Here is a 24376-nt window from a genome sequence, read left to right as displayed (position 1 = left end):
TATATATAGTTTTTTATATATACAGTTTATACACACACACACACACACACACACACACACAGAGTTTGGTGTAGTGGTTAAGAGCGTGGAACTCTGGAGAGCTGGGTTTGATTCCTTGATTCCCCGCTCCTCCACTTGAAGCCAGCTGGGTGACCGTGGGCTAATCACAGCTCTCTGGATCAAATGTTATATATATAACGTTTGTTATATATATAACATATAATATATACAAATGTTTTATATATATATATATATATATATATATATATATATATATATATATATATATATATATATATATATATATATAAAAAACATTTGTATATATTATTTGGGAAAGAGCTGTCCCAATGGCACTTTTCTCTTGAGCTAGAGGGAAAAGCAGTGGGGGGAGGAAATGATGTTGGGCTATATGCTGATGCTATGTCTGGGTTTTCAAGCATCAGCCAACACTCTAGAAACTGTTGTAATACCATAGAGTTTCTAGATAGTCAGTCAGTGTGCTAACATGTCTGGATTTTTGCCTGGGTGTGACATCACCACATAGCCTGATATAATTTCCACCCCTTTCTGTACCCTTGAAACTCTTGGGTCTGCCTCTTAGCATCCCTAGACTCAATGTGTCTTTATTAGAATATATCATCCTTATAATGTATTAAAGTTATTTTTATATTTGTAGTTATAAAGTCACTTTAGATTTTAATACTAAATATGAAAAAAGTTCTTTCAAATAAGGAACTGGTGGCTACCTTAAAGCAAAATCCTACTGAGATCAAGAGGGGTTATTCTCAAGTAGATGTGCATAGCATCGGTTGGTCCAGTAAAAGGTATTACATGGATTCTGTTCTTGTTTTTGGATTTTGCATGGATTGATAATGGCTGCGCAACATTTTATTCACAGGATTGCAGCCATGTATCTTGGTTTTTGATAGCCGGTATGGTAGTACTGTGACTAGAACATGGACTGGAGAGAACTGTGCCCGCTCAGCAATGGAGGTCACTGGCTGACTTTGGGCCACCCTCTCTGTCTCGTTCTACAGAGTTGTTCTGAGTCAAAAATGGTGGGCTGGGGGAGGAGGCCATATAAGGTACTCTGAGTTCGTTGGAGGAAAGACTAGAAATAGAATAAATTAAAATGTTTAGTCAAATGTCCCGTGATGTACTAAGGACCTACTCCCAGGTAAATGTACAAGAATTGCCCTAATTAGATTGTACTGAGATGATATTCTTTTTATTTGCCTGTGATTAGGTGTAATACTGGATTTATATTTTGTGCAATCTTTTGTAGTCTTCCTGGAGAGAACTGGAAAGGAAACTTAACCTCTATGAAAAATAGGTAAATATATTCCTCGTTTTAGAGCTCTGTATTAATATTTTGCTCTTAAGTGCTTTGATTTTAAGTGCCAGAAGAAAAGACTCATGGCTGTGGCTTCAGATTTAATTTAGGCTTATCATTTTTCTGAGAAATTACAGACAGAGAATTCAAAGAGTTCTTTTGGGGATTTAATAACATTTCCAGTCTGTACAGTAGTAGATTCAAGCAGGATTTTTCAAGATTTATAACCACCAAAATAAGATTATGAATGGTTAAAATTATTTTATAAAATACTACTTGAATGATGTGGACGTTAAAACTAAATTCAAGATGTAATGGTACATGCAGTATTGTAGATCCATAATACACATGGTGCTAAAAACTGCTATATGACAGGGGGTTATATAGCTGCTGCTAGAGAAGTAAGTTAATACAGTTGCAAAAAGAAATGTCTTCCACAAACTTAGTCTAGCCTAAAAAATGCTTCCCTAACTTGACACTGCTGATCTGGCTACCTGAACTCATGCCATTGTAATATTGAGGCTAGACTACTGTAATGTTGTCTATTAGGGTTGCCAGGTCCTCTTACCCTCCCAGTGGGAGGGGGTGACCCGGCACTTATATCATGCCTTCCATGTGCAGGAAGTGATGTCCTCACACTGACTGTAGGAGTACTCCTGCACTCTGCGCAGGTCCAATTCTTTGAGAAGCGGCCCGTTTGGGGCCAAAATCAGCCCAAGATAAAGCACGGGAACACTCCTACATCTAACGCAATGCCGGCACTTCTGGAAGTGATGTTGTTGCATCCGCTGAGAGTGCGCATGCTGTGCATATTCTGGGGGTGCCTGCTGGTGGGCAAGCAGTTAAACCACCAGGAGATTGCCCAACACTGATAGCACCTGGGATCCCTGTACTCTATGTAGGTCTTCCCTCATAGTCAACTTGGAGACTCCAGTTGATGCAGAATGTTGCTTCTCAATTATTATCAGGAGCTAGGTGGAATATGCATATTAGTCCCATTCTGCGGTCGTTAGCTGTCCATCAGTTTCTGGGCTCAATTCAAGGTTTTGGCTAACATACAAAGCCCCTCATGTGTACTGTCTGTTGCTGTCACTAATTATGTCATGTCAAATTGCATATGTTTTGTTTTAATATTGTTTCAGCTCTGTATCAAGTTTCTGCATGTTTTCAAATTTCTGCAATTTGTACCTTATTTTATTGTTTATTGAATCCTGGAAAAACCGGACCATGTAAAATATTAAGGACTGCTTATAGGTTTGTCTGATCTGATTTTGCAAAGGATAACTAGCCTGCCTCATGTTGCAGTCCCAAGTGCACTTACGGGACAAGGAGTCCCATTAACTTTGTGCTGCTTACTTATGAGTAAAAATCTTAGTATCACATGGTCTTTAAAAAAAGCTTCAAATCACATAGTTTGCATTTGTAAATGTCTTCAAGATACCATGAACATGATTAGCCAAATTCCTTTTTCTTTCTAGTGTAGTATATTGCTGTGCCACCCTAGTCAATGTTTTCATTTTGCCATTTTGATCATTCTGTTTTTTGTTATGGACAATAAGTAGATATTTCTAAATGACAATTCAGTGATTCTAACCTTGGTGAATGATTGTAATCTTGAAAGTTAGAGGAGGCAGCGATGAATCAACAAAATATATATGGTTCAGTTCATTTTTCTTAATCTTCAGAATTTTTATTTTATGTACTGTGTTTTCTGAGACTCTACCTATCAAGCAATGATTTCAGTAGATTTTTTTTCATATCTTTTCTTGAAATCAAATTTGACACACTGATACTTCACGATCATCTGATAGATCCACTGATGTCTATGACTTTTTTGATATTACAGTGGACAGTGCCCTTCTTGTAATCAGTATTTGGAAAGCATTAATCTGAGCCCTGAAGAATACAACATTCTCAAGGAAAAAATAATAAAGAATGTGATACAGGGGACAGATACATTTAGGAAAACAACTCCCCAGGTGAGTTTCAAAGAGAATAGTGTTTGCATTTTAATCTAATTATTTGCAGGAATATATATACCTATCATTCTGTTGCAATATTCTTGCCTCTGGCATAACGTTATGGCTTATAATGTTGATCCACCCCATCCTAAACTATGTTTCAGTTCTAGTTTGGAGGTCAAGCGTAAACCATAGTTTTCTGTTTCACATGGCAAAACTCTGGTTTGCCATGAAATGGTAAGAAAAGAAATCACAACCATCATTTGCTTGCATAATGCAAAACATTGGTTGATTGATTGTCTGCCTTTCTCACCAAGACTCCAAGCAATTTGACATTCGGTATGCACTGAGTTCTTCTGAACTACTATCTTGCAGTAGGAATTAGTAATTTAAACCTTTGTTTCCTTTGGAATAGAAAGGAATGGCCCCTAGGTGGTGCTGATGTACCTCATATATGATATTAATGATGGATAGCGTTGACTAAACCAAAGATTCTGATGCTGTTCCAAAAGAATAAATAAAGTAATACAATGTTTGAATGAACTATAGAACATAGTAACATTGAGAGGGCATTGCTGTTTATAAATTCTTCAACAAAATGGGGTTGTGATGAGAGGGGCAGAGAAGAAGAAGAGGAATCAAGGGAGAGGGTGGCATTTCCTTCTCCCACATCTCATTCATATATATCATGTAGATTGTGTGTGTCATACACACACATCACAATCTAAATGATGTGTTTTTTTAACCTGTTTTTTAAACTAGTTATACTTGTAGAGTGTAATGGCTAAAAAGTCCCTGGTTCAAACATCACCTCTTCCATACATGTGCTGGATAGCTTTAGGCAAGCAATTATTCTCTGATTATACTCTGTGTGAAATGACCTTACAAGGCTTTTATCTATGGATTATCTATGGATTACTGGTATAATGAATGTGCAGAGACTTGAACACTTGAGATGCACTGCATAAATAATGTATATTTGCTGAATTTGTTTCCATGAATATTTTGCTGTGCAGTGAGAATTTATTTATTTATATATGAAAATATTTATACCTCGCCTTGCCTCTTGACTCAGAATGCCTCGAGCACTCTGCTCTTTGGTGAGAATATCACAGAATTTCATTGGTATTCTTGTTGAGTAACTGGATTTCATGATGGGCCAGTTTTGCATTTGTAACTCATCCTTTTCCCAATGAGCTCTTGCACATGAAGAACAAATATAAGGAACGTAAAGGTGCCGAATCTTTGAGAAAGAAGAGAGCATCCCTTGTGGCCAAGGTTAGGCTAATAAGCTTCAGTCAAAGGTCCTGGTGCAGTTCCTCAGTGCAGTGCCACAGCTTTACGGATTGCATGTATCCTGGTCACAGCTTGCAGTTATCATTCAGCAGGCACATCCATCCCAATAAGCTAGAAAATATCCCGAAGGGGTACCCTAGGCCAACCATGCAGAGGCCAACATATCTTTAGCTAAACCAGATCCATACCACAAATCCTGGGACCAGCTGCACTGACCTACTACCTCTCTTTCCCTCTCTTCTGCATGGAATCTTTCCATTGTATGTATTCTGTATTATCTGAATATCCTGACAGACAGAGAAGATGCTGGTGCTTTCATACCTTGTTTGTGGACTTCCCAGAAGCATTTGTATAATCACTGTGAGAAACAGCATACTGGATTAGATGAATCCTTCATCTTATCCAGCAAGAACCTTTTATGGAATCAGAACTTCTCTGTGCTGCCTTATCTTCTTCTATTAAACCAGCCCCATAGCTATGGGGGGCTTTTGGGAGAAAGAACACACCCACCCAAAAAATAAGTCATGCCCCACCTCTGAATTCTTAGCTTTAATTTTTTGAAAAAGTGTCTAGACCTTTCCATTGCTGAGATATAATGAAAATGTGCAAGCAGTTTTTGTCTGGTTGCCTTGGAAGGAATAGGGGAGGGGCAGCTGCAAGCCGTCTGGAGTAGAGTGATGAACACCTTCCTGATGAAATGCATTATCTTTTATGTTATCTCATCCCATGAGACTTTTGCTTTTTTGTTGTTGTTGTTTCTGCCCTCTTTAATGTTCAGAGGGACAGCTGTGCAGAAAATTAGACTGAAATCTATACTGTTTTGAGATTGTTTCCTCTGCAGTGAGGAATTTTCCTGAAGAGTACGTAAGACTGGAGGAGAGTAAAAAAATAGAGAAGAAAAGTGAATTCAGTCTCTGAGCATGTGCAGAATGCCTTTTGCTCACCAGTGAAACCACATCAAGCTCTTGTCTTCTCCCTCTACCCCCTCCCCCAAAAAATCCTGGATTAGGGCTAAAAGATTGAGGCAGCATAATACCAAGGTAGATCTTAACTCCAGAACTTTTCACAACATAAAAAGTAGTACCTTACTACAGATGACCAAATGGCTAAGGGGACATACTTCTTGGGCAGTCCTAAGCTCCATTACTTCTCACTACAGGGAGAAAAAGTCTTTGGGAGGACCTAAATAATTCTGCACCAAGCATAATCAATTCTCTGAATGGCAAGACTGGAAACACAGTACATACGTAGAGGGCTTTCCCCTTATTACACAGTAACCACACACATCTGTCTAGATGATATTGGGGGATAATACCTAGGTTGGAGGAATTGGTTTGCAGGCAGATGTGGCTTAGGAATCTCCAATTTTAGTAGCCGAGGCACTGATTAATAGCTTTCTCTCTGCTTACCCAACACAGTTTTCAATCTTGCCCTGCAACATCTCTTGAGAGAAGAATGTAGGTACACTGTTCATTTAAATGAAAGGACTCATTGTATGATCATAAGCAAATCACTTTTCCCCAGATAGATGATGAGTGTGCCCCATTGCAGAGATATGGTTTCTTGTAAGATTTCTGTGTGCCTTCCTCTGGTAAATACTGTACATATGAACTGTAACTGGAAGTCAGTAATTGGGACGGAAAAATCAACTACATTTTATATTCAGCGCATAGCTAATTTCTGTGGGTTTTTTAGAACTGGTAAATAGTACACATCTTCTAAGGCACATGATTGTGAATACACAGTGATACATATGGCACACTGTGGAATTCGGTAATACTGCTATTGGTACAGCTATCCAGTGTGGCAAGCTCTACCCCATGACATTGTTGGACCCCTACTCATGACATCAGGCCCCACCGAACGACTTACAGGGTTTATGATGACTCCTCGTCCCCAGGAACTCAGCTCTCCTCACTACAAAATTTCTTGCTATAGGCATGTCTCAACCTGCTAAGGCAACTAAATGATTCTTACATTCCTGCTAGATAATATATAATGTAAGAAAAGCTACAGCTTCAGCAACCCGTGATTTTGAATATTCCCAATGAATAGCATTATTTCTTTTTATGAGGTTTTTAAAGCCTCCAGTTTTCTTCGTTGCGTCTGTTGCACAGGATGCATGTTTATATCTGGCAGGAAAGGGTTCTCAGGCACTGCGTGTTTTATAGGGGACCATAATGCAAAGATAGGATCTCATCTTCTTTCAAGAGCATTGTGTACTGAGCATAAAAAAACAAAAACAGCCTGCCGGAAAAGGAAGAAATAAGGCTGCTTTCCTCTTGCCAGCCCTTTCCTCCTCACCTTTTCTCAGTTGTAGTCCTTGGATAAATGAGTAACATTTGCACTGGCCTCTTCATCAAATAGGGATGTAACTTGGAGATTGCCCAAGACCTTGGAAAAAGAAACCATCTTGCTTTACTTTTCCAGGGGGCATTTTGCCTGCCTTTGTTCCTGCTGTTTTCTAAACACAAAATACTTAGGAATAAATAGGTGGGTGAGGGGGTTCTTAGAACAGCAAGATGCCAGATTTCTGTACTATATATTCTCATGCTTCAGCAGAGGTCTTCAAGAGCCAGGCAGATTCTTTAGGTTGAGACTCAGAACCCTATTTGTCACTGACTCATTTGGATTTTTATCCACTACTGCTACAAGTTAAAGCAATGACACCTACCCATTTCCATTAGCCTTTATAAAACTGTTAATTAATCCCTGCTCCTAATACCTGTCATTTCAAAAAGGAAATAATGAAATGAATTTGAATGCAATGGTAGCTAATTATTGCCTTCCAGAAATTTGTTAGTTAGCCAAAGGGGTGCAGTGGCAGTTTAATGAGTCATTAACTCAAATCATTTCCCTCTAGTTTCCTTGTCAAGAGTCTTTGCATCTTGTTTTAATCATTGCTCACAGACTAGTATTGGGAGAGGTGAGGGAATAAGCATTTAAAAAGTGTTTCTTGCTTCTTAGAGAGCTGACAAAATATTTATAGCAAGAGACAAGACTTTAAAAGTCCCTCTCTAGAGAATAGCATTCATAGAGGCCAAAAACCTTCTCATATATTATGTCAGCATTTCATTTCCAGTTTGCATAAAGCTGCACTGGATATAAGTACGTGTTTAACGTTGCTATGCAAACTGAGTGAAATGTATCAGGGAACCGGAATTTATAGTGTCATCATAAGCAGAGTTTCCTGCTCATAAGAGCATTGCCTTCTATGAACTTAGAAAGGTGCAATTCTGCTTAGGATGCTGCTGCAAGTAATCTGCAATTTTCAGGTACCATTAGAAGTTGAAATGCCACTTAATCCTTCCTGACAGCTGTATTTCCCCACTCTGAGCTGCTGCTACCACCTTCCTGCATTCTGCAAATTCCCTTTTTAGTTCTTTCCTGCTCCTACCATTCCCAGACCCATTTCCTTACCCTCTCTGCCCTTCCTATACCAGCTTTTTGTCCCATATTAGTTCCCTCCTGGCTTCATCTCATTCTTTCATGATCATCCTCTTTTGTTGAGAAAGCTAGCCAAGGTAGATCTGGAAGGATGGAAAGGTATTTCAAAGCAAATATAATGAGACTTATTTCTTTTTTTCCTATACAGGGCCTTTGAGGCATCTTACAGACAAAAAATACTTAAAATAAATATAAACTTGACACTAGGGTTCCCAGGTCTCTATACCCTCTCAACAGGGGTGTGTGCTCGTGCCTCTTTCCCCCCCCCCCCACACTTGCGAGATGGCATCACTTCTGAAAAGTGACATCATCAAGCCAGCCACAGGCATGCTCCTGTGCTTTGGGTAGGGCAAGTTCAGTCCATTTGGGTCCAAAATTGGCCTGGTCACTAGCAATCAGTGGGCAATGGGGCAAATCCCCTGGGAGATTGTCCACCACCAGTGGGCAACTGGGAAGTAGGCTTGCCAGCCGCCAGGTGATAGCTGGAGATCTCCCGGAATTACAACTGATCTCCAGGCAACAGAGATCAGTTCTCCTGGAGAAAACGGCTGCTTTGAACAGTGAACTCTATGGAATTATACTCCACTGAGGTCCCTCCCCTCCCCAAACCACACCGTCTTCAGGCTCTGCCCCCAAAATCTCCAGGAATTTCCCAACCTGGACCTGGCAACCCTACTGGGAAGCCTAGCTGACACACACAGTGTTTCTAAAACCATTCCAATAAAACAGCATACACATAGAGACTCTGCTCCCTGCTTTCTTGTTATTTATCCGATGCCAGGTTTTCCTAAGGGACATTTCCAGGGAAAGCAACTGTTTACAGTGGGCCTACCAGAACACCTAGGCTGGAATGAGGCCAGTTGCCATTTACTTCAGGTTTTGTTGCTGTGGAGATGAAGAGATTCTCGGGGCCGCTCATAAGTCTCTAGTGTGGCAGTTCTAAAGCCCTCACCCTGTAATGTAATCTGGAGTTTGTGGCTTGATGTAGGCAAGGAGGCAATATCAGGAAGGATACTTAAGAAGTTTTATTCTTTTGTTACAGGCCCTGTTTTACTTTTTCTTTTCTTTTTTTGAAAAATTTTTTATTGGGTTAGAATCCGTTATTTTTACATTTACATTCAGTTTTTCCCAAGTTTTTCATTTCTAACCCCCTCCCTTTCCCCCCCTTTTGTTGACTTCCAACAGCTTTCCCACCCTTTGTCCTTTTTCCCTTACTTCTATTAATTTCCTCTATCTAAAACAGATATACATTCTCCATTATATTAAGCAGTACATCCTTAACTACTTTTCTTGTTATATACCCAAACTGTAAGTCCTTATTTCCATCTTGGATAAACCATTTTTAAATATTTCTACATATCATAAACCTATATATCATAAACCATAAAAATCTTACATTCAAATCAAACAATTTGACTTATTCTCTATATATTACTCATTCTATCTTTTTATGGTAATTCTATATAGCTCATCACATAGTCAATCAATTTGACTCTTCTGTATATTCAGTTTGGTGCATTATATAGATCTTATCAAAGAAAGAAAATACTGTTGGTTGCTCAATCCTTATGTTTAAACCTTATCATTAATTATTTTCTATCAATGTTCTATCTATTAACCTATATATATCTATATATATATCAATCTGTTAATCTAACTGCTTATAAATTCACATTTATCTCTTCCTTCCCCGGTAAAGTCACCCCCCTCTACATTTTATTATGCTTCAGTAGTTCTCAAACTGCCACAGTTTTCCTCCCACCTCCCATTTCTTCTCCAGATATTGTTTCAGCTTCTCCCAATCTGTGTTAAACTGCCCTGAGTCCAGATTTCTCAGTTTTCTTGTCATCTTGTCCATTTCGGCCATGTACAGCAATTTGTAGATCCAATCTTCAATAGTTGGCACTTCTCGTACTTTCCATTTTTGCGCGTACAAAAGTCTAGCTGCTGCTGTCATATAAAATATTAACGTCCTATGATGGGCTGGAATTCCCTCCATTCCCAAGTTTAGTAGCAGGAGTTCTGGGTTCTTATTTATTTGAAACTGTAAAATTTCGCTCATTTCTCTTATTATTTCCCCCCAGTACTGCCTGGCTACCTCACATGACCACCACATATGATAGAGGGAGCCCTCATGCTTCTTACATTTCCAGCATTTATTAGAAGTATTCAAATTCCCTAGCGCAATCTTCTTTGGTGTCATGTACCAACGATAGATCATTTTGTAAATGTTCTCTTTAATATTAGTACATGTCGTTGTCTTCATTGTAGTTTTCCACAAGTATTCCCATGCCTCCATTGTTATTTCTTTATTAAAGTTTATAGCCCATTTCACCATCTGTGTTTTAACTGTCTCGTCCTCGGTATACCATTTCAACAGTACTTGGTATACCTTGGATATTCTTTTCTTGTCTTCTTTAAGAAGGGTCTGCTCTAGTTCCGAGTTCTCTGTTCGTATGCCCCCCTTTACAGAGTCCGAATTATATAAGTCTCTAATCTGTCTATACTGGAACCAGTCATAATTAGGTGATAGTTCCTCTTGTGTCTTTATTCTAAGTTTAGATGCTTCAGTTTTAGTTATTTCTTTATACGTTAAACATTGTTGTTCATTATCAACAGCTCTCGGATCTATCACCTCATATGGAACCACCCACAAGGGGGTTCCTTCTTGTAGGTAAATTCTATACTTCTTCCAGATTATATATAAACTTCTCCGTACAAAATGGTGCAGGAACATCGAGTTGACCTTTACTTTGTCATGCCATAGGTATGCGTGCCATCCAAAAAAATTTTTATATCCCTCTAGGGCTAATAGTTTCTTGTTCTTTAGTGTCATCCACTCTTTCAACCAAACTAGGCAGATTGCATCATGATAAAGTCTCAGGTTGGGCAGTTGCATTCCGCCTCTTTCCTTTGCATCCTGTAAAACTTTTACTTTCACTCGAGGCTTCTTGCCTGCCCAAACAAAATCTGATATTTTCCTCTGCCATTTTTCAAATTGTTTAGAGTCTCTGATGATTGGTATTGTCTGTAGCAAAAACATTACTCTTGGTAACACATTCATCTTGACTGCTGCAATCCTACCCAACCATGACAAGTTCAGTCTATTCCATTTGATCAAGTCTCTCTCTATCTGAGTCCATAGTTTTTCATAGTTGTTTTTGAATAAGTCTATATTCTTTGCAGTCAGTTCAACTCCCAAATATTTCACTTTGCTTGTTACTTCACAGTCCGTTGTTTCCATTAACAATTGTTGTTTCTGCTTAGTCATATTTTTACATAATATCTTTGACTTCTTTTTATTAATATAAAAACCTGCCAAGTCTCCAAACTCCTTGATCTTATCTATCACTTTTGGCATGTTCTCCAATGGGTCCTCTACAATTAACATTATGTCATCCGCGAATGCTCTGACCTTGTATGAATAATCCTTTATTTTTATTCCACGAATTTCCTCATCTTGACGTATTTGTATCATCAGAATCTCCAATACTAAAATGAACAACAATGGAGATAACGGGCAACCTTGTCTTGTTCCTTTACTAATCGTCAATTTCTTGGTCAATTCATCATTCACTACAATTGCTGCAGTCTGGTCTCTGTAAATTTCCTTAATTGCTCTGATGAATCTTTCTCCCAATTGTAGCTTTTCCATAGTGGCAAACATAAAGTCCCAGTTTAAATTGTCAAACGCTTTTTCAGCGTCTACAAAGAAGAAACCAACCTCTTTGTCACAACGCTTATCATAATATTCAATAGCATTGATCACTGTCCTTAAATTGTCTCTTATTTGTCTGTCTGGCAAAAAGCCTGCTTGTTCCTCCTCTATGACTTCCGAGAGCCACCCCTTCAGTCTCTCCGCCAATATCTTCGCAAAAATTTTGTAGTCATTGTTGAGTAGTGATATAGGTCTATAATTTTTCACGTTAGTCAAATCTTGGCCCTCTTTTGGGATCAATGATATATTCGCTTCACTCCAAGTATCTGGAATCCTTTGATCCCTGAAAACTCCATTCATCACCTCTTTTAGGAATGGTGCCAGTTCATTGGCCATTGTCTTATAAAATTTAGCCGTAAGTCCATCTGGCCCTGGCGCCTTTCCTAGATTTGCGGATTGTATTGCCTTGCTTATTTCCTCGTCAGTTACTTCACTGTTCAACTTATTTCTCCAAGCTTCCGAGATTTCTGGAAGTTTGGTTTTCTCCAGATATGATGCTATTGATTCTTTGTTTACTTCTTTTTTATTATACAGCTTAGCGTAGAATTTATAAAAGGCTCTACTAATGGTAGTCTGCTCCAAATACGTTTTGTTATCTTCACAAATTTTATTTATTATTTTCTTTTCCCTTTTCTTCTTCAATTGCCATGCCAGGTATTTCCCAGGTTTGTTAGCACCCTCAAACGCTTTTTGATTCAGTCTTTTAAGATTCCACTCCAATTCTTTATTACTCATTGCTGTTAGCTGTTCTTGAAGAATTTTGATTTCCTGGTATGCCTTCTTTTTCCCTGGTCTCTTTTTTAGTTGTATTTCTTTGGCTTTTATTTTCTCCTCAATCTCTTGTCTTTTCTCCTCTTTCTTCTTTCTTGCTCTACCATTTAAGTCCATTAGTATGCCCCTTACAACCGCCTTGTACGCATCCCAAACTTTGTTGGTTGGTACTTCTTTATTCACGTTGTATTGTATAAAAAACTTTGTCTCTCTTCTCAGTATTTCCATATTCTCTCTTTCCTGTAACAAGTCCTCATTTATTCTCCATGCTTTCCTTTTTCTCCTTTTTCCAAATTTCCACATAATTGGGTTGTGATCTGAGCCTACCATCGGCATTATTTCTACCTCCTTAGTCCATAACGCTAAGTCTTTTGAGGCCCAGATCATATCAATTCTTGATAATGTAGAATGCCTTGCAGAATAGAAAGTAAACTGTCTACTTTTAGGATATTCTCTCCTCCATACATCTTCGAGAGTCTCTTGTTGAATCAACTCAAAAAAAAGCTTTGGTAATAGTCCTCTTTTCTTTTGTGCCGTTGTAATCTTTTTGTCTAGCTCCAAGTCTGTCACTCCATTGAAGTCTCCAGCAAGAATTATCTGGTCGTATACAAGATCGTCTAAATGCTTCCTTAAATCCTCAAAGAAGCTTTCTTTTGCACCGTTAGGTGCATAAAGTCCGACTACCAACACTCTCTTTAAATTCCAAATGCATTCCACTGCTACAAATCTAGCTTCCACATCTCTCATAACAAATTTTGGCTGTAGCTCCTCTTTTATATACAACACCACTCCTCTTTTTTTCTTGTTGGAGGCCGCTACAAATTCTTTACCCAGTTTTCCAGATTTTAAATATTTTACATCCTGTTTTCTAATATGGGTCTCTTGCAAACAAACAATATCACATTTTTGTTTTAGTAGCCAATGAAAAATATTTTTCCTCTTATTCGGTGAGTTTAGTCCATTTACATTCCAAGATAATACTTTGCACTCCATACTCATAGTTTTGTTGGTAAGTCTTTTTCATTGTCCTTAATAAATCGCTCCATCTCTCGCTCAGATCTAATGCGTTTTTTTGCCCCTCCAAACTCAAAGGACACTCCTTCCGGTAGCTCCCATCTGTACCTGATTTTCATGTCCTTCAAAATCTGAATTAGCCCTTTGTATTTTTTCCGGTCCAATAACACTGATCTGGGCAGTTCCTTCATTATAATGATCGTCTTGCCATCAATCTCCAATGGATCTTGAAACTGTTTTGTCACAATCCTCTCTTTCATGTTTCGTGTTGTAAACTGCACAATCACATCCCTTGGTAATTTCCTCTGGGTTGCAATTCTCGAATTCACACGGTATGCCACATCTAGGATAGCCACAACTTCCTCCTCCTCCTTCCCCAGGTATTCAGCCAACACCTCAGTCATCTGTTCTTGCGCTGACTTCCCTTCCACTTCTGGCAGGCCACGAAAACGTAGCTGCTTCTCCATGTGTTTAGTTTCTGCAACTGACATTCTCCCCTTCACCAATCTCATCTCTGTTTGTTGCGTGTCTATTAAATTCTCCATCGCGTCTTCTACTGTTTTAACTCTCTGCTGCGTTCCTTGTAATTCACTACGAATCGTTTCCATACCTTTATTCACTTCTGACAGCTCCGACTTTACTGTCTGTGTAACCTCTTTAACCTCTTTAATCAGCTCCAATTTCGTGTCCTTAAGCTCTTTAATCATATCTAAAAGTTTTTTGTCCAGATTTTTATCCAGATTTTCTATTGCCGATTGCCACTCTTTTTTCGACATCGTGGGGCTTGCTTTAGCTCGCTCCCACGAATCCGCTCTCTTCCTTAACTCCGTGGCGTAAAATTAAACGTTTTTCTTTTTCAAATGTCCCAATCTTCTTGCCAAAATTAAATTTTAAAGTGTCCAAAATGTCGGGCGTCTTTTCTCTATGGTTTCTCTATGATGTTGTAATCCAAAATGGCCTACTTCCTCTTCCGCTGAAGCCGCGACCCTTCCCCTTTCAAAAATGGCGATTCCCTACTTCCTGTCCTCCGGCAAGGGCCGCTTCTCTCCAGCCACTCTATTGTTGTTACGCACTTCCTGTCTCCCGTCTTCCCACAGCAGGTCTCGCGATGGTGTCTTTTTCTCACAGCTCCAAAGCCACAGGTATTCAAAACAATAGTCCGATTTCTTTAATAACTTCTTTAAACTTAGTCTCTTTTCGAATACAACTCCTGCCGAGTCTTCACCTCCTTTTCACTAGTCTGTTGCAGTTTAAAAATCTACTTTTTTTCCTCTCTGTTTTTGTCAATCTGTCCCGTATCAAAAGATAGCGATCTTTACCTTCTCTTCACTTTTCTCGGGTTGTAATCGCTGTTTCGATTTTAAATTCTCCTCTCAGCTTCTTTCCCCCAATCGAAGCTTGGGTATGTAGGTCTTATGCCAGCCGAATTGGCCCCAAAACTGCCGCAGAGATTATAGCCGACCCGTCGCAAGGTGGGACCTCAAGGATCGGGGGGAGACTCGTTGTGTAGAGCCCCCCCTCGTCCGAGATCTAGCTCACCCTAGGGTCTTGAGCGTTCTTTGCCTGCTCCCCGCCTGAGAGCAGTCGGCCGCGGGCTATTTTCACCCCTCCGGCCGGTTAAAACGGCAGTCCGGTCAGCTCCGCAAATGGAGCTGCGTTAGACCTCCATGAATCCCAAACCGGAAGTCCCCGCCCTGTTTTACTTTTTCCTTCATCTTTCTCCTTTTTCTTTCCCCCTTCAGGTCCACAGGACCTAGTCAGCCTAGCAACAAGCTATAGTCTCTCTAATGGGACAAACTTCCAAATTTTAACAATGTGTTAGCAAATCAGCTATTAAAACACAACACTAGTGTTTTGTTTTCTTGGTGCCCATTTCAGTGGGAAGAGGCTATTGGTGGGTGGCACAGGAGGATATCGGATGAGAGCTGGCAGCAACCATGGTTCGGAGGAACCTTCAAAGAGCAGGAGTATTAATCCATGTTGTTTTTAATTCCTCACTGCTGGCTGCCTTGGATTCTTGTATGGATGTTAAGATAGGATACAAATGTTAAAATTAAGCTCTGTCTAGGTTTAAAATAAAGGGTACAGAGGGAGAATTATAAAAATAGCTCGCCCGTGCCCTCTTAAATGAGCAAGTCTTAGACTGCTTCCTAAAACCTGAAAAAGCAAGCCTGGAAGGCTTTACTGAGATAGGACTTTTGTAAAGAAGTACCACATTCCCAAAGCCCAACTTCTGGTAACCAGCAGCTTATTTTTCCATAGCTATGGAAATTAGAGCAAGGCCCAGACAGTTGACCCAAGCTCATGGGAGAATCTAGTCCTCCACAGTTCTGGGGCTGTGTTACCCATAGAAGTGATACTAAGGGGGAAATCCCTTCAAGAAAAAGGATTTTTGGTTATTTTCTAACATAATTGATGGCAAAACCAGGAACTTTTATGAAAATAGGAAAATAATCTTCTATGTTTGTGGTGCTTGCACAAGAATCTTGTGTGAACTTCTCAGCAGCATGTTGCAACACGTTAACTCAAACAAGCGCAAAATGTCTGATTCTGCTTTTCTTTTGATGCTACAAAAATGCCAGGAGCAATTAGAGGGATTTGATTACACTTGTGAGTTAAAAGGGTTCATTTCAGGAGACCTACCTTAAACAGTAGTAAACTGCACAGTGCATTTTGCATAACAAAACACTGGGGAGTTCCCAGAATATTTGCTGATGACGACTTGGGTACTTTGTACAAGAACTAGGTTGAAAATAAGGTTTTGAGACATAATGAGGGGTGAATGATTCACATCAATGACTAACGTCAAATATTAGAACAAAGTGCAACCATCAAGTATTGATGAGACTGCGACAATTATATGTTCTTAAGATGGTGGCTTTGCTTTTATGGTAAAAAAAAACCGCTGGGTAGTTTCTCTTGTCACACTGCTAGTCAGGTTTTAGTGTTGTTAATCTACACTCTTCCCAGTCAGGGCTGGCACGCTCATTGAGGCAGGTCCGGGCCCCACCTTGAGCTCTGAGGTGCCGGAGGGGGTGCCGGGAGCTGGGGTGCACGCCACGGAGCTGGCAGCAGCAGCACTGGCAGCTGAGTGGAAGGGATGGGAAGCTGCTCATGCATTGCCCCGGCCACCTGCTGTGCCTGGCCCGCAGCTGCTGCAGCCTACCAGCTCTCCCATCCCGCACCGCTACCACCAACACACGCCCCCAGCCGGGTGCAGCAGCTGCGGGCCAGGCACAGTAGGCGTCTGGGGCGGCGTGTGGAATGATGGAGCAAGAGGGCTGGGAGGACGCACATGCACCTCCCCAGCCACCCACCGTGCGCCGTTCCAGCTGCCCACCGGCCAGTGGGGCCAGCTTGCTGCGTGATGATGTCACATGCAGTGATGTCATCACGCAGTCCAGGGTGCATGCACACATGCACTCTGTGTGTGCGCGTAGGGGCAGCCTCGGGCGCCAGAAACCCTGGCGCCGCCCCTGTTCCCAGTTAATGTAAAAGAACTTGACCTCTTCTACTTGTCCCTAAAAGCAAACAAAGCCTTTGATTTGTGTTTTTCCCTCATTACTAGAGGTGGGCACGAACCAAAAAATGGACCAAAATTTGACACAGACCAGCTTGGTTCGACGTTCACAAACTGGCAGGTTGTGGGACGGGCATTTTTCATGGTCACGACTGCTTTTGGGCCAGTCTGTCAGTCCATTGGTCCATGAAACCAGATATGCTGGCGCTGAGCAATCCATTCCCTAGGCAACGGAGGGGACATCCACAGCCCTTCTCTGGCTGTCAGACAGAGAGCTCCCGTTCGTCTCTATGAGAACAGAAGTAATTTTCTCCCTACCTCTTTGGCAAGTAGTTTCAGTTTCCAGCAGGCAGCAAGTCTTGGAGAAACTGCAGGGTGGATTTTTCAGTCACAGAGGGAGGTATTTGAAACTTTTGCTTGAGATTCTGGCTGCTTCTGTTTCACAGCTAGGCTTAGGGGCTAAGCCTGTGAGGGCTCACAGAATACTTTTATTTATTATACTTACTAACAGTATCATTATTATTTAGAGCACTTGTCCCAGCTGGGAAGGTGTCTGGGTGGGTCAGGGCTCTGGGCCACCCCCTGTCCTTGCCAAGTGTGAATGCACCCCCCACAAGGGAAATTTTAACCTCCTTTCCCATGGGCCCTCCCATCTCCTAGTCCACCAGTGCCTTCTGCCCTCTGGCTGCATCCTAGCAGAGGAACTCATTGCCCATAGCTGGGTTTGTTCCAGGAGGATCTGAACCCTTTCCCCCTTTGGGAATTCCTTGCCACTAGACCATGAGGATCCGTAGTTTTGAAGCATGTTTTTGTGCCCTGGTGGTGCAATGAAGCGATGAGTTCATGGTGTTTTGGGTGCGATTTGTGGCAATAGACATGATATGGGATTGTGTGGTGGACATGATATGGGATTGTGTGGTGGATTTGGGGTGGCGCAATGTAAAAATCAAGATGATCCATGCTTTTGAAGCATGTTTTTGCGTTGCGGCAGCACCACAGATCAGTGGGTGCATGATTGTTATGGTGCTATCTGTAGACTAGGACATGATCTATAGTATGACAGCCTTTTTGGTTTGTTTCAATATAAAAATCATATGAATTCATGAGGGTCTGTTTAAAATCATCTGGATCCGACTTTTACTCACTCCCTTTGATCTGTTCCCAGAGACCATCATTCTACTCGGAGGGCCTTCATTCCAGGCCCAGATAGGGTTGCCAGCTCCAGGTTGGGAAATACCAGGAGAATTTGGGGGTGGAGCCTGAAGAAGGCAGGGTTGGGGAAGGGAGGAACCTCAGCAAGGAATAATGCCATAGAGATCTCCTTCCAAAGCAGCCGTTTTCTCCTGATTAACTCATCTCTATGGCCTAGAGATCAGATCAGGGAGATCTCCAGCCACCACCTGGAGGCTGGCAACCCTAGGCTTAGAGCAGAGCAGTGCATCTAAGCTTGTCCAGAAATAACAGAGAACAGCCCCTCTGCAGAGCACTTTCCATTTTCTTTGCAACTTTTTGGTGCTGCAGTGTATCTCAATAGAGCCAGTGCAAGTCATTTGGCATTTGTGGCTCCTATTATATGTAATGGAACTTTTCTGGGGGCAGCCACTTTGGGTGTCTATAACTCGGACATCTGAAATCTAATCTTCACCAAACTTGGAGGGTGGCTGGAGAAGAGACTGCTGAAGACTCCCTGTGAGTTTGGCATCTCTGAGTGTGAAGGAGGCCATCCTAGGACTCCCGGAAGTGACAGACCATGGACTGACAAACCAGTCCGCAAACAGGGATGGGTCCATGGAAAGTTCATGGTCTATGGTCCAGGAAATGCGACGGACCACAGGTCAACGGTGGTCCGTGTTTTTTTCCTGGTCCGTGCCCACCTCTACTCACTACCTATCTCACCTTCCTTCAGAATTATATTTGTGCATAGATTCTTTTCCCTTTTGTTTCCAGTAATAAATTGGGTAACCAAAGAAGCCCCAGAGGAGTCTCTGTTTCTCCCCAACCCTCTGCAGCTAGGTTCATTGCTAGCTGGAGGATCTTGGTAACCCTGTGATCATCATCATAGTCCATTAATATCATAGGATTATCTTAATAGGAGGAGTCTCTGTTTCTCCCCAACCCTCTGCAGCTAGGTTCATTGCTAGTTGGAGGATCTTGGTAACCCTGTGATCATCATCATAGTCCATTGATATCATAGGATTATCTTAATAGGATTGCACTATTAATTATGAAATATAAACTGATAATTTAAGCACTGGTCTTGAAGCAAAAGAATGTGGCTAATGGCTTTAGACTGATAGATGAAATTGATCCCTCTTTGACATGGCCAGATCTTTAGCTTATAGTGCTCCAAGTCCTTCATGTTTCCTTGCTTACTCACAGCCTTCACTCATTCCTGCCTCTCTAGGCTCCATGCGAGATTTATCCCAACACTTTTTAAAAATTAATTTATTGGAGCAGTGTTTTTTTTCTTTTTTTAGTGACTGCAGAAGAAGTGGTAGAGTGAGGTGCTGTTTCTTCCTGTCCTGCCATGAGAAATTTCTCTTTACTCTGAGATAAAAGGGCAGATTTTGCATCTGCAGCAGGGATTGAAGGATCATTAAAAAAAAACAGCTCAAGTAGCCTCAGTCCTTGTTTTCACGCAGAGTTCGCCAATAGTAGTAGTTTCTGTTTTTATAGAGCTAAATGGCAAATATGCATCTGATTTCTTTATGGCCTGAAAGTAAAATTGTCAGTTTGATTAAACATACCTGGCAGTATCTCTATGATTGCTAATGCAATCTGTTGCTTCAGATCAGGCAACCACATTTTAAGCACACTCACCATTCCAGAGTATTCATGGTGCTTCATGTGTATTCTTGAAGTAATCCTTTCAATGGCAGTTTCAGAATTATTGCTGCATATTGCAGATTGGGGTCCTGTGGTTGAGGATTAGAGAATAAATGCTTACCAAAGGCCATCAGATAAGTTCATGGCTTAGGTGAGACTTGAACCACGGACTTCACAGTTTATATTCCTAACTACTTTGCTAAGAGTCTGAACTGCTTTGGAAAACCATTATCAGATTTTGCCCCACAGATAAGCAAATATGCCAAGTGTTTCTTCATTTTTTTCTGAGACATGTATGGAACTTTTTGGTAGTAAGTGGAAATTTCAAGGGAAATTGCTTCCTGCTTCCACTAGTCAGAGGAAATTGGCTGTTCCCAAGGAAATTAACTTCAGTTCAGAAACAAGAAATAGTAAGTTCTGTAGCTAGTGTAAAAACAAAACCCAGTTGATCTCCAGGGTTTATTCATAGAGACAGGACTCTGTATGTTTTAAAATTGACATTTTGTGATTATCCTGGTTTTTTAATCAAGAGAGGCAGAAAGCTATAACATACATTTAGTTATTTATACCCTACCTTTTCTTGCAGCTCACAGCCAAACTACGTGAGATGCCAGACACGTTTTCTTCACATGTCAGGTCCCGCAAGGTTCCCTGGGTAGTGTAGTCTTACAAAGAACAGCCACTCGATGCGATTCTCCATGGGGAGAAGAGCAATGGAGGGATTTTCTCTCTTGCAAAACGCCTCAGCTTGAGTTTTCCTCTAGGAGCTCGGGAGCAGGGACAGGGGGGAGATGTAACAGGAGGCAGGAAATCCATGGCTGCTTTTTGAGAGAGAGAGAGGGAATTCCTGCCCCCCCCCCCGCACTTTGGTGGAGAATTGCATTGCAGTTTCTCTCACAAAAAGCTGCACTGAATTTCCTGCCTCCTGTTACCCCCACCCCCACCCCCCGAGCTCCTGGAAGAAAACCTGAGCTGAGGCTTTTTGCAAGAGATAAAATCCCTCCTATCGTTCTTCCCCTGGCAGAGAATCGTGTCGCTCAGCTGTTCTTTGTAAGACTACACTAGCCAGGGAACCTTGCGGGACCTGACACGTGCCCAGGCCATCTCGTGTAGTTTCCCTCTCAGTGTGGCTAACAAATCCAAATTAAAAACATTCATAACGTAGCAAAACCCCTTTAACACCCCTACCCCAAACCTGTAGTTCAAACTCATAAAAAGCCCTAGCAGACAAAATGGCCTTGCAGTGCCTTCAAAAAAACTTCCTAAAAGAAGGGTACCTCTTCATTATCTCAGGAAGCCTGTTCCACTTATTGAGACATTTCATTGAAAAGGACTAGGTTCTGGCAGACTCGGTCCAAGCAGACAACCTTAAGTGGCTGGGCAATTCGAAGGGAGCAGCTAGACAACAGTAATTGGCACATGGGGAAATATGTCCTTCAGACACGTGGCAATGAGCTCTTTAAAGGTTACAACCAGCACTTTGATTTAAACTTGGAAACAAATTGGTGGTCAGTATAGTTATTTTAAGATAGGCAAGATGTTCTTTGCATTAGAATTAGTTGCAGTTTGTCTTTGAGGATAGCCCCACCATGAAAACTGGCATATTTTATTTGCATAACTCCCTTTCTTCTAGTCATTAGGCTGGGTGGGCTCGGAGCCACTCAGAACTTCCCCCTAGACTTCTGAGATTTTGTCTACTATTGTCCATATGCTATAACGTCCAACATTATTGCCCTGGGGAATAGAAATTTTGTGTTTGTATGAAAAACAGAGCTTAGGGCTTATAATACTGAATACAGTGGCCACTGCAAGTTTTTATCGTACATCATGTTATCATATACAACTCTGGTGAGCCAGTTGTGTTGCTTCTTCTCCTCCTTCTTCTGTTCTAGGAACTTGAAGAATTTCAGACATTTGTGAATGCACGTCCTCCTTTCGATGTTGTGATAGATGGCCTTAATGTTGCCAGAGTTTCCTACAAACATAATCCCTCTCAAACAGTAAGTGCTGTTTTACTGTTTCTAAGAAACTGTATGTCTCTATATAAAAAATCTGTATGTATATTTTCCTACTATATATGTGTGACAATGAATATATCATCCAAAGCTGAAGACATAAATTGTATTAACCGGGTCAGCCTCTAGCTAACCTTAGTAACAATTTGGCATCAGTCTCTTCTCTGTAGAATGAGGTGCTTTTCATCGTCATAGATCCAGAGGAGTTAGCCGTGTTAGTCTGTAGTTGCAAAATAGTAAGAAGTCCAGTAGCACCTTTAAGACTAACCAACTTTATTGAGGCATAAGCTTTCAATAACCACAGCTCTCTGCATCTGACAAAGAGAGCTGTGGTTCTCGAAAGCTTATACCTCAATAAAGTTAGACTTAAAGGTGCTACGGGACTTTTCTCTGTAGAAATGGCACTTTTTTTACTTCCAGTCTATAGTGTGCACATCCCAGCAATGAAATTCTCCCATCTCATTTATTTTTGCAAGATAAATCATTGGGCAGGGAGTTCGTGGCGTATTGCCATGCAGATACGTATGAGCCCATAGTTCATTCATGTGGCCTGCTGTATATAGAGTCTAAGTGGGGTTCAACTGGCCATGAGAGGGAGGTATAATCATGGCAATAGGATTTCGGTAGGAGCCTCCTTAACTATGAAGTCTAGCAAATATGTGTTGGTTGACTAATTAAAAGGACACCTGGAATTAAAAAAAACAAACCAGATTTTTCATCATCCGAAACTGCAAATCATACTGGCATTTAATACAGTGTGGCAGGGAGGATCCTGATGGGCTGATAGGGGAGAAAGGGGTTAGCAGGGAAATCACAGCAACCCTCAGTAGGAAGGGAGCTTTATCAACAAGGGAACCTAACGAGTTAACCCAGGCCTTGGAGCAGGTGGAAGCTAACAGGGAGCCAAGAAATCAATTAGACCAAGGCTGGCAAGGATTCTCAGGTGTAGGGTGGACTGTGTGTATGGCAGGAGACAGGAGCCCATCCTCTGGGAGGGTTAGGCAAAGTCATTGCAGGAGAGAGCAATCTCAGCCCAGGGGCAGAGCTAGCATATAAAAAGGGCTGAGGAGAGAGAGATGAGCAGGCTGCTAGTTTTCCTGGGAAGATTCTCTTCGTAAACTGAGTTGGCCTGTGAATTAAACAGTGCTACAGCTGCACCTGGTGGCTTCTGTCTGGTATGGATAAATGTCCACACCCCTCTCGCAGCCTTTTATGGCCCTTGCCACTCACGCACAACATCCTATTCGGTGCCCTGAGTATTTCATGTTGTGAGCTTAAATGCCTATGGTGAGCAGGGCTTTAATTCCAGAATAGGGATCGGGGGCAGGGGGCGAGTCCCATTCACAACACTGGGGAGAAAGTAAAAAACGATTATTGGTTTTTTATTGTATAAAATGTCATCCTTTTTAAAAATTCCAAATTTTCAAGGAAATGAGCGTAAAAGGTGTAGAGAATAATATTTACATTGAAATAAAACACAAGATAAAAGTGTGTTCTTCTGAGAACAGACCATAGGGTACATTCATAGGCAATCTGAGTAATTAGGTCACAGTGTAGGGGTACTTTCCCAAATTGTGAAGCAAAACAAGAAGTGTACAAGCTGTTCTCTTGTGTGTACAAGCTGAAGGACGAGGTTATTATCCAAGGTCTCGTGCCCCAGATGCTGCATGCTTCTCTCTTGCTTAAAGAGAGATTTCTGAAAGGTCAGCATTATGCTTATTACAGTAATGGGGCAAGCTGAGACTGTGGCCAGCCATACCTGATTCTAGGCCTGCAGGGTGTTTTCCTTCTCTGCAGCCTGGTGGTTGGGAGCTGAAGCCTGAGGTCTGCTGAACCACCAGCTGAACTGGAGGAAGCTGTGCTGTGGTAGCCAGGCAAAGCCAAGGCCAGGCTTCCAGCATGCATTCCACAAGTGGCCAGTCAGAGAGGCTCATGATGAGGAGCCAGCGCTACACTTCTCTACTCCTCTTGTACCTGAAGAGAGTTCTGAGGTAGACCACAGGAGCTCAGTAGTGTAGATCCCAGCCTCAGATCCTGTGGGTCCTGATAGAAGCCCCTAAATCCTTGATACGTTGATGCGCACTATGCTATGATCTCACTTGTTGTCTTTTCACCCATGGGTTATTATGGCTCACAACCTGATTCCCTCTCATCCTAAAAAGTACTGCTGTTTCCATTTTTTAAAAATGAGATACCAGTTCTGGGGAAAGTGGGTGAGAGAGGAGGATGGAAAAGTACATTGACTGAAGCCTATCAATACTGTCTGTCTGCCTACTGTCTGAAGGCCTCGCTATACATTACTTTGTTCTTGTGTGTCTGTCTTCTCCCTACCCTGTTCATTTATAAACCAATTTAATATCACCAGTCCCGATACCGATTCTTGTGGAACTCCACAGCTCACTTCCCTCCATTACAATAACTGTTCATTTATTCCTACTCTCTGCTTCTTGGCATTTAACCAACTTTTAATCA

The 24376-nt window shown here is 41.4% G+C and overlaps 1 protein-coding gene across 4 annotated transcripts in view; it reads left to right on the top strand.

Moving 5' to 3' along the window:
- The window catches only part of PRORP (protein only RNase P catalytic subunit), a 72742-nt gene that overhangs the window by 5305 nt on the left and 43061 nt on the right, over positions 1 to 24376 (top strand). For 3 of the 4 annotated variants that reach the window (XM_054971575.1, XM_054971572.1, XM_054971573.1), the window contains exons 3-5: positions 1250 to 1336; positions 3183 to 3315; positions 21782 to 21889. In XM_054971575.1, the coding sequence (XP_054827550.1) occupies positions 1250 to 1336; positions 3183 to 3315; positions 21782 to 21889 (328 nt within the window). The remainder of the gene's footprint in view (positions 1 to 1249; positions 1337 to 3182; positions 3316 to 21781; positions 21890 to 24376) is intronic. The other variant, XM_054971574.1, reaches the window with a different exon arrangement.

Source organism: Eublepharis macularius, chromosome 2 (assembly GCF_028583425.1).
Source record: "Eublepharis macularius isolate TG4126 chromosome 2, MPM_Emac_v1.0, whole genome shotgun sequence".
Taxonomy (NCBI): domain Eukaryota; kingdom Metazoa; phylum Chordata; class Lepidosauria; order Squamata; family Eublepharidae; genus Eublepharis; species Eublepharis macularius.
Note: the sequence above shows the minus strand (reverse complement) of the source record. Positions and strands in the feature narration are given on the sequence as shown.